The sequence below is a fragment of the Panicum virgatum genome, chromosome 6N (assembly GCF_016808335.1).
Source record: "Panicum virgatum strain AP13 chromosome 6N, P.virgatum_v5, whole genome shotgun sequence".
In the NCBI taxonomy this organism is placed as follows: domain Eukaryota; kingdom Viridiplantae; phylum Streptophyta; class Magnoliopsida; order Poales; family Poaceae; genus Panicum; species Panicum virgatum.
In genome coordinates, this window is record NC_053150.1 from 27,720,786 (window position 1) to 27,731,719 (window position 10,934).

At 45.8% G+C, this 10,934-nt stretch overlaps 1 protein-coding gene and 1 long non-coding RNA gene across 3 annotated transcripts; both read left to right on the forward strand.

Moving 5' to 3' along the window:
* The first annotated feature begins 517 nt into the window (after positions 1–517).
* On the forward strand, positions 518–10,475 carry LOC120677463 (sec-independent protein translocase protein TATC, chloroplastic-like). Of its 2 annotated transcripts, none has more exons than XM_039958617.1 (4): positions 518–1,006; positions 1,776–2,068; positions 4,079–4,369; positions 9,918–10,475. In XM_039958617.1, the coding sequence occupies exons 1-4, from the start codon at positions 721–723 to the stop codon at positions 10,125–10,127; spliced, it is 1,080 nt and encodes a 359-aa protein (XP_039814551.1). In that variant the 5' UTR covers positions 518–720; the 3' UTR covers positions 10,128–10,475. The 2 variants fall into 2 exon arrangements, with proteins under 2 accessions (XP_039814551.1, XP_039814552.1); XM_039958618.1 differs by having other exon boundaries at positions 580–997.
* Positions 4,376–9,401, forward strand: LOC120677464. The gene is made up of 2 exons (XR_005676337.1): positions 4,376–5,174; positions 5,209–9,401. It is a non-coding gene; the product is annotated as an uncharacterized LOC120677464 (long non-coding RNA).
* Positions 10,476–10,934: the final 459 nt, after the last annotated feature.

The window sequence follows — 10,934 nt, forward strand, 5'->3', positions numbered from 1 at the left end:
GGCTTGGCGGTAAGATACTGAAACCACACCATCCTCTGTTCTTGTTAATCCATTAGCATCTGCGAATGATGCTATCACCCGCCTCTGAAAAAACTGTCACTGGGAATGACTGATAGCGAGATTTGTCCTTTATAAGTTGCATTTGTATGGATAGACTACTATATCATCCGCATCATTGTTAGAAAGGAGAGTGGTGATCCACTCCTGCAAATACATTTGTATCGATGAAAAATGCTCTGTTTAGCAACAAAATAGAAGCTGATCGTAAACTCACATCAACAAATGATATTTTATCTTAACATACAAATATATTGTGTGTAGTAGCATTGGCAGCATGGATCATAGGTGTAGACGACGTGGCCCGAACATAGGGAGCTTGCGCTCCTGTCGATATTACATCCCATATTATTTAGGGGGTGATTTTTGTAATTTTCCAAAAAACAACTGTAGATATTTTTTTTCTTTTTTGCAGGCGCGGCACTCAAGAATCGAGCTGGAAGAGGGTCGCGGACACGTGTGGCTCTCGAAAGTCCAAACCTCGCAAGCCAAGCCCGACTACCCGAGGCAAGTGCAGCAGCAGCACGGGGGACACAAGCAGCGGCCGTAGGAAGACATGCGCCCAACACGAGCGAGATAATTATCGTCTACCCGATCCGCCTCCAACCTTCCCTTCTCCAAGCAGAGCAACCCTCACAGCGGCGAGCATCACACTGGGACGGGATGGGAAGCGCGGGAGCGCTGCTCTCGCACCCGCGGCCTCAGCTGCACCCTGGCGGCGTCCTCATCAGCCAGAGCCGGCCTCTCCGGAGCGCGCGCAACCTGCCCCTATTGTCTCTCACTGCCGCGGCGCCTGGATTCCAGCGCGGCGGCCGCCGCCGCCGCCTCTGCTGCGCTGCTGTCAACGGGGAAGGCGGACAACGGGAGGCGGGGCCACCGCCGCAGATGGAGAAGTCTCCATCCAGCGGTCTCGGCGCCGCACTCGAGGACCCGCCTCCAGGACCTCCAGGTACGTCTCTCTTACGCCCTTTTGGTTCGCACTGCTCTGGTATTTCGCTGGAGTTCCCAGGGATTCCGGTCATACGCTGAATAAGTGAATATGAACCCGCAAAAGAAAAGGAATAAGTGAATATGAGCAACTCATTGGCATTGTTTTTCGTCGCGAGCGATTCCAATCGGTGCTATACTGCTATGCAGGTATGGAATCGAGGAGTAGAAATCAGATGCATGTTGATTGATAAATTTAAAAAATCTGGCTTGCAATTAAAATAACTTAAAAGATAACTGTACAAAAACGTTCGTGATGAATGTTGTCAGCTAGTATGTTCTCTTATTATTGAGAGAATAATTGTTGGTTAGAAATCAGAAATTTTAAATCTTGAAATGGGTGTGCACAATATAAGAGTAAGGAAGGGACTGCATAAGAAGCTAGACATTAGAAGAAGTATATCTTACTGTACTTTAAGGTGCTGTTCTGGCTCATTTGTGCCAGATAACTTGATGAGTAAAATAAAGGAAATAAAACATTTAAGGTGAACTCAGTTAATTGTAACCCTAAGTTCAGTTAACTAACTAAGCAAATACTACAGTAAATTGCATTTCATAGTGCACCATTTTTTATTGTACCAGCATGAGCAATTTATTTTTCCTTGTTACATGATGAATTATCTTTTATTTATTTGATGTAACTTGGTAGAGTTTTCTTTCTGGGGTATATGACATAGCTGCACCAAGAATATTGATTTGGCTTATTTACAATGTAAATTTACCCTTGGCAGTGGAAAATGGTTCCTTTGGAAGCCTCTCACAAGAACAAGAACAGAGTCCTCTGTATAATTTTCTTTATCCAAGCAAAGAGTTACTTCCTGATGACAAGGACATGAGTATATTTGATCATCTAGAGGAGCTTCGTGAGAGGATATTCATCTCAGTTTTGGCTGTTGGAGCTGCAATACTTGGCTGTTTTGCTTTCTCGAAAGATTTGATTCTGCTTCTAGAGGCACCAGTGTCTGTTCAGGGTGTTCGGTTTTTGCAGCTCTCCCCTGGGGAATTTTTCTTTACAACATTAAAGGTGAGTTTCCAGAATTCTGAATATTGAAATTTGTCTTACACTGTTGTTATCATTTTTTTCCCTCTCCTATCTGGCCCTCTCCTTCTCCATTCAGAACAAGATCTAGCAGAAGGTGAGGAATACGGTTATCTATAAAGGGGTCATCAATCCTATATTCAAGTAGCATTATCTGTTTTTTGTTTATGTAATTCTTGTATCTTACCTTGTGGAAATGGTCCACAGAATTCATTTCTTCATCCTGGTTTATTTTAGTAACATGCAATACACTGGAACACTCTCTTTCTTCTTTCATGGTTCTATCAACGTGTTATGCATTCTGGAGTTGTTTATGGTCCCACATGGTGCATAGGGACTACACATAGCTGAGTCAGGTTGTGTGACTTGATCACAGTTGCGCAATCAACATTTGCCAATGGCATCCTAAACACAAAACAGATGAAAATCCTCTCACATGGCATTGGAAAGCTTAAGTGCAAGTGACATATCTAGGTGCCTGTTTCACTTTCCAAAAATTAGAATTCAAAATTACTAGTCCCTAGGTTTGCTTATCTGCGTACACAATTTTTTTACCATTGCACTGGCAGAGGCGCAGGGAAATATCTCACTAATTAATTTGGTGAAACAAGTTTAGTGTGGAAGGGAATCAGATGTAAGGTTAAATTTCGAAAATGAACTGTCAAGGATTGATAACTAGAGTCGACAAGGGATGCATTGTTGCCAGAGTATCATGGTTGACAGCATGATGCATGGAGACTCGATTGAACATGGACAAGGTTTATACAGGTTGTGGCCTGTCGAGTTGAGAGTAATACCTTACACCCTGTTTGGCCAGATGTATTGAGAGTAATACCTTACACTATTACAATAAGCATAAGCAATTAGGTCAGATTGCAATCCAAAAGTGTCCCCCCCCCCATTAATTGCCCTAGGGTACACATGTATATACAAACACACATACTAGGTCGGGAACCACCTCTGTTGCTGAGCTGGTTATGGACTGCACTTTGTATTTGTGTAGATCTCCTTCCAAGAATAACTTGCCTGTCAAGTTGAGTCCGATCTTTATCAGAGATAGGATAATCTAAAACCTTCCTTCGATACCTAATAGAGTACTCACATAAGGGATATCCTGTGTATTGATACTTATCATGGACACAATGGGCTCATTGCTGCTGTGTAATTTTTAAATCAGTTGCTCATTCTGTATATGCTGACATGCTGTAGATTAGTTCCATAAACTAGAACGTTATAGTTAGAATTTGAATGGACTGTTGGTTAAGAATCTATGGATAGTTCATTGTCAGATGCTGTATTTTAGTGGAAGCAAAAGTTGGAGAGGGAGGGAGAGAAGGAGAGGGAGATGGCGGTGGTGGAGCAGCTCAGCTAGCTCAACTGCTCTTGCTGTGAGGCAACAGGCAGTTGGTGGCTTCTACCGGAGAGAAGGGAGGAAAAGCTGAATGTAAAGCAGAAACCCCAAACTCTGCTTCTGTTTATTGGTAGATGCCCCTCTCTATATTGCTGCCAGAAGGGTAACTTTGCCCCATATTAGGGAATTGTTCTTTATAAATAGAATCATCCAATTACATATCCCTTTACTAAATTACATCTCCATCTGACCTCACTGTCCAAAATAGTTAGCAGGCCACTAGGGCTTTATCCTTTCTTCTGCTAGGTCTTGCTGACCATGACATTCACACTTTAGTAAATAACATTTAAAGTTAATGTTACATAGACTGCAGTATAGTTGTTTGTTTCTATAATTTTATAATTTCATCCATGATGAGGTAGACAGGTATTGACAACTTCTCCATTGACTGGCCCATAAACAGGTCTCGTGACCACTAAATTCCTATGTGTTACAGTCTATAGGAGACATGTTCAATGTGAATGCCATTTTCAATTTTCATATTATCATTCTCATGCAATTTCCATACTCTACATCATCAGTTTTATTTTGTAGTGGTCATTAAGCAATCTGTTACTTATCTCAATATTTTCAATCCCATGCAGGTCTCTGGTTATTGTGGCCTTTTACTTGGAAGTCCTATCATTTTGTATGAGATCATTGCATTTGTTCTCCCAGGTTTAACAAGGGATGAGCGCAAATTTCTAGGGCCTATTGTTTTGGGTTCTTCTGTTCTATTCTACCTTGGCATTTTCTTCTCCTACACAGTTCTTAGCCCTGCTGCATTGAACTTCTTCGTGAACTATGCAGATGGGGCAGTGGAATCGTTGTGGTCAATAGACCAGTACTTTGAATTCATACTTGTGCTTATGTTCAGCACAGGATTATCCTTTCAGGTAACAAATTCCCCTGACTGTTGTGACACTATGTTTCTTTCATGCGAGGTAACCAGATCATCACACTTCCTTTTGAGGAAACTGACTTTAATGTGGAGTACTAAGATATTATGAGTTTTGTTGTATCACATTTAGGTGGGATTATGTTTATATGTGAAGAAAGAGCCAACTGTTGTTGAAAATTTTATCATGGACAACATAGGCTACTGCGATTACATAAACAATTTTCCAACATTTTCACACCAAAGTGTTGCTGTAGCAACCAGATTGTTGGTCGCTACAACTAATGTACATACCAGATTGGAGTACTGTTAGGTATATAGGTGTCATATATGTGTTTGTATTGTATTTCTTGTACCCCAAGCATATGCGGCCTATATAATGAAATGTCACCCCCCCTCCTAGGGTTTGTGGTGTTTTCCTAATTCTCTACATGGTATCACGAGTCTGGGCCTCCCTCCCGGCCCTACCGTGCGCCCACCCCCTTCCGCTGCCCTAGCCGCCGATCATGGATCCCCCCATCGGCACCACTCCTCCACCTCCATGCGCCCTACCCTAGGGCGCCTCCACACCACCTGCCGTCGCCTCTTCTTGTGCGTGGCACCCCCTATGCACCACGCGCTCTTCAGATTGCATCTGCAATCATGTCCACCTTCTCCGCCACATCCATGGCGACTGGCGCCCCCACCATGCCCTCCTCTTTGGATCCATCGGCCGGCGCCCTCGTCCTTCTCCCCTACTCCATGATGTGCCTCAAATCTCACGTCCCCATGACGTTGGATCTCCCGAACTCCAACTACAACAAGTGGTTGTCTTTCTTCAAGGCGATGTGTGGCAAGTTCGGGCTTCTTCATCACATCGATGGCTTCGTTCCTCCTTGCCGCAATGATCCCTCTTGGGAACAAGTGGACTGCTGTGTGCGCATGTGGCTCTACGGCTCCATCTCCGAATCTGTTCTTGACTTCACCATGGCCGAAGATTAGACGGCGCGACAACTTTGGGTGGCCATCACCAAGTTCCAGCCCAACCAAGCGCCCCGTGCTATCTTCCTGAGCGAAGATTTTCACTCCATGACTCAGGGTGATCTCTCTATCATGGAGTTTGGCAAGAAGATGAAGATGGCCGCCGATGCACTACGAGACGTCGGCCACCCCGTGATCGAGGCTACCCTAGTGCTGAATCTGCTGCGCGATATGCATCCCAAGTTCAGCAACACAAAGGACATCGTCGCCGGCACCAAGAACATCAGCTTCGACGAAGCCCTTGATCAGTTCACCCTCAAGGAGCTCCTTCGCCTGGCAAACTAGGCGAAGATCCTTTCCTCCACGGCGTTGGTGGCCTCCACCACGAGCTGCGGATCGTCATGCCGCTCCTCTTCGGCTGCGCCGCCACAACAGCAGCCACCGCAGCAGCAGCAGCGCGGCGCAGGAAGAAGGGCGGCAACGGCGGCAGTGGTGGCCCCTAGTAGCAGCAGCAACTGCGCGAGCCTACTCCCACTGGCCTATGGTTCTGCTTCTCCCCGTGGGGATCATCTGGCGGCCAGGGCGGGCCCTTGACAAGCGGAGGCGGCCCCTGGACTGGCACTTCGGGCGGGAACACGGCATGGCGCGGTCAGGGCCTGCAAGGACCAGCTCCACAGCAGGCCTACACCGCGTTCGCCCCACTGTAGGACTCCACGCCGCCTCAACAGCAGTACCAGCAGCAGCCCGCACATACATGGGACCAGGCGGGTCTCATTGCGGAGTTGCAACAGATGCAGCTGCAGGGCTCCTCTTCATGGGTGATGGACTCGGGCGCCTCCAGTCACATGCACTCCTCGGATGTTATACTTCTCTCTCGCTCACCTGCTTCGCATGTTTCTATGTCAGTAGGCAATAGTTCACATATTCCCGTTACGTCTCGAGGTCATTCCATCTTACCACTCCTGCATCAAACTTTGCCCTTAATAATGCTCTCATTGTTCCTTCTATCGTCTGCAATCTTCTGTCTATTCGTCAATTCACTCGTGACAACAACTGCTTGATAGAATTTGATGCCCTTGGTTTCTCTGTGAAGGACCTTAGGACGAAGCGCGTGATTCTTCGTTGCAATAGTGATGGCGACCTCTACACCATATCTGCTGCCACTCCTAGCACCGCCCAGGCCCTTCTTGGCTTCTATCTTCATCGTCTTCTTTGTGGTACCAGCGTCTTGGTCACCTGGGTCCAACCACCATTGCCAGCCTCGGAAACAGTCATTCCATAGCTTGTAATAAACTAGGCCGCACAATTTGTCACGCATGTCAGCTTGGCAAACATGCTCGTCTACCTTTCCCTACTTCTACTTCACATACTGTTTCTCCTTTTGAGATTATTCATTGTGATGTTTGGACATCTTCGGTTCCTAGCATTTCAAGCTACTCATATTATTTGGTTATGCTGGATGATTCTTCTCAGTTTTGCTGGACTTTCCCTCTTCATCGAAAGTCTGATGTGCACGGTCACATGGACATGGTTGATTTCATTGCTTACGCTAGCGCATAGATTGGCCTTCCTATCAAATGCTTTCAGGCTAATAATGGCACTGAGTTCGTCAACAAGTCCACCATATCGCACCTGGTGGCTAATGGGATCTTGTTTCGACTTTCCTGTCCATATACCTCACCCCAAAACGGCAAGGCCGAGCGTGTTCTTCGTACCCTCAACAACTCCGTGCGCGCACTCCTCATCCATGCATCCATGCCGCCTCCATACTGGGTCGAGGCCCTTGCTGTAGCCACACATTTGCTAAACTGTCGCCCTTCGTCTTCTATCAATGATGAAGTCCCGTAACGCACCTCCACTGTACTCCTAGTTACAATCACCTCCGTGTCTTTGGATGCCTTTGCTACCCCAACCTTCAGGCTACCTCCCCACACAAACTCACTCCTCGCTCAACCGCATCTGTGTTTATGGGATACCCCTCCTCTCACAAGGGATATCGCTGCCTTGATCTTTCTACAAGGCGCATCATCATCTCCCGACGCGTCGTCTTTGATGAGTTCTCTTTTCCCTTTGCTTGGGATACGCCTGGTCCACAGTCCTCCTTGGATTTCCTCCTCGATGACGCTTCGGATGTTGTGCATTGTCCTACTAACCATGCAGCAGGTTCGACGTGTTTGAGTTCTGTCCCTACAGCGGCAGCTCCATCCTCCATGGATGTTGAGCAATTGCTCCCTGCTACCAATCCGGGCATAAGTGGTCTCGTGCCCTTGCCAGGACCTGCTCCGCCCTCTTCAGCAGCTGCTACACCAGCACCTGCACGAGCTGTTACAGCAGCATCTGCGTCTGCTCCCGTTGTTGCAGCAGCACCGGCGTCTGCTGCTGCGGTTGTGACAGCACCTGCTGCTCCACCTGGTTACTTCGACCGTGCCTACATCCGCCGCTGTAATGGGCCTCTTCCAGTGCGGCGATTCCCTGCGCCAACACAGGTGGGGGTGCTGCAGCCACCCGTGCGGGCCTTCTCCGCCTCCCATATTGAGGCGGATCACTCGTCTTCAGACTGGTACCATTAAGCCTGTCAACTATCCGAATCAGTTGATCATATTGTTGCTTCTCCTGTTCTGGCCAATTATCGCCGTGCACTTGCTGATCCAAACTGGAGAGCAGCTATGGTAGATGAATTCCAGGCTATGGTAGACAATGGTACTTGGCATCTCGTTCCTCGCCCTCATGGTGCGAATGTTGTGACAGAAAAGTGGATTTTCAAGCATAAATTTCACTCTGATGGTTCTCTTTCTCGTCACAAGGCTCGTTGGGTTGTTTGGGGATTTTTTTAGGGCGTTGTTCGGGATTCTCTTAGCAGCATGGCATTGACTACGATGAGACTTTCAGTATAGTCATCAAACCTGGTACCATCCGGACGGTTCTGAGTACTGCAGATTCTCGCTAATGGCCGATTCATCAGCTTGATGTGAAGAATGATTTTCTTCATGGCCATCTCGACGAGACAATCTATTGCTAGCAACCTTCAGGTTTTGTTGATCCAACCTTCCCTGATCATGTCTGTCTCCTGCAGAAGTCGCTCTATAGCCTGAAGTAGGTACCTCCCTGTTTGTCTACAAGGATGGCGCCAATATTGACTATCTGTTGTTATATGGACGACATTGTTCTGACTGCTTCATCGTCTGCTATGCTTCATGACATCATTGGTTCTTCAGATGGGTTGTTCTTGTCTCAGCGACAGTATGCCTTGGACCTTGGTATGCCCTAGAAGGATCATTGGTTCAGTGCGCAGGTATGATTGAGTGCCACTCTACGACGACGCCTGTGGATACCAACGCCAAGCTGTTAGCCACAGATGGAGCACCGGTTGTTGATCCTTCTAAGTATAGAAGTTTGGCTGGTGCCCTTTAGTATCTCACCCTAACTCGTCCTGATCTTGCATATGCTGTTCAGCAAGTCTGTTTATTCATGCAAGATCCACGCGATCCCCATCTTGCGCTTGTCAAGCGCATCCTGTGGTATGTGAAAGGCACACTCTCGTCCGGCTTCACATTGGCACTGGACCTGTCGACACCCTTATAGCTTACATAGTGCAGATTGGGCTAGCTGTCCTGATTCTAGGCGTTCTACTTCGGGCTACTGTGTTTTTCTTGGTGATACTCTGTTTCTTGGTCGTCCAAGAGGCAGACTACAGTTTCTCGTTCTAGTGCTGAGGCGGAATACAGAGCAGTGGCTCATGTTGTGGATGTGTGGCCGAGTGTTGCTGGTTGCGACAACTTCCCCAGGAGCATCACATCACTTTCTCGAAGGCTACGCTTGTCTATTGTGACAACATCAGTGTTGTCTATATGACTTCGTGCGGCTTTGGGGCAAGTTCGTGTTCTACATGTGCCTTCCTTCGCATCAGTTTGCTGATATAATGACTAAGGGTCTTCATGTACATTACTGATTTTAGATCCAGTCTTGGTGTCTGACAGGCTCCCCCCTGCGACTGCGGGTGGGTGTTAGATATATAGGTGTTGTATATGTGCTTGTATTGTATTTCTTGTACCCCAGGCCTATACGGTCTATATAATGAAAGGTCTGCAAGAAGCACTTGGTCCAAAAGCCAGCGTCACTAAGTGAGAACCTACAAAAGTAGTTATTTGAACCGATTTATGTTTTGCAGCTTCATTCCATTGGGGGGTCTGGTTTGTGAACCTTATTATAATGATCGAGACTTATAGAACTAAATATGCAGTTAAGTTAGTTAATCTGAAAGGATCTTATCATGTATTATCTGCACTTATGCTAATGGTGACAAGTATCAGAACTCCTGTATGTTTCATTTCTGTGATTTTGGACTGTGCAGTGGCATGGCTGCGCAGGATTGATTACTACCATTCTATCTCGTGTTAACGTATGAACAAATTACACAATATGAATGCTGCTTTTGAATCTAGCATACACCTATTTGAGTTATCAGAGTCACGGCACCACAATTCCTATTTGGCTGTAAATATACAGATAAAGTGAACTATGATAGCTGCAAATCTCATAAAAAAGCATCTCTTGATTTTATGCATTTTCACTATATTCTGTTCCAGGTACCAGTTATCCAGCTATTGCTGGGGCAAGTTGGATTGGTTTCTGGTGACCAAATGCTTTCAATCTGGAGATATGTTGTTGTTGGTGCCGTTGTTGCTGCTGCCGTGCTTACACCCTCAACAGATCCATTGACACAGATGCTGTTGGCAGGTCCTCTGCTAGGTTTGTACTTGGGTGGTGCATGGATGGTCAAGTTAATTGGGCGATAAGTGGTCCATGTATGAGGATCGTTGTTCATGAGTGTAGCTGCATGATAGGTGAGGTGCTTCTGCAGAAAGCAAGAGTCCCCACGCCCTACAGTCACTGACAGTGGCATATAAGGGATTTAGGGATTTAGGGTTTAACTAGTGGCATGTGAGGGATTTCTCCTTGTATTATTAAAAATGATTGGACGCTCCTGGCTCTCCAGATCATTGTGTTGCCATTTCAGTTTCTAAAGTTCAAGATCAGAAATGGAGTTAATTATTTTCGTGTACATAAAGTAATACTTGAATGCATTGAGTTACACTCTGTATTATCATTGTTTGAATAGAATATGTGATCGAATTGTTTCGGCACTGGTGAGATGGCAATATGCAGGGTATGAACCTATTATCAAGTGATGCAGTGCTCGCTGAAGCCGTTCTATTACAGATGTTGAATAGTCCCCCGAGTACTCGGCTTCAATAGAAGCTACTGCTGGATCTATCTACTAAATTAAGGAAAATTTTATTTTACTGCCCTCTTCAATACATGTAATTTAATCCCATCAATAGAAGTCGTTCTATTACAGTGTATGAGAATAAAATTTAGGTTCAATTAAATCTCTCAACTATTTTACCCCTCTCAATTCACATGTTGAGTTTTAAGTCCAAACTTCGAGAGTGTTTAGAGAACATGATACCTTACGTTAGAAAAGTATATTAACTTTTTACTATTATTTTAATAGGTTAGGAATATTAGTAAAGGGCATCATCATCTAGCAAGTGCTTTGCGGAACCACATTATTTGGGATAAAATACTGGGTTCTAGGGTTT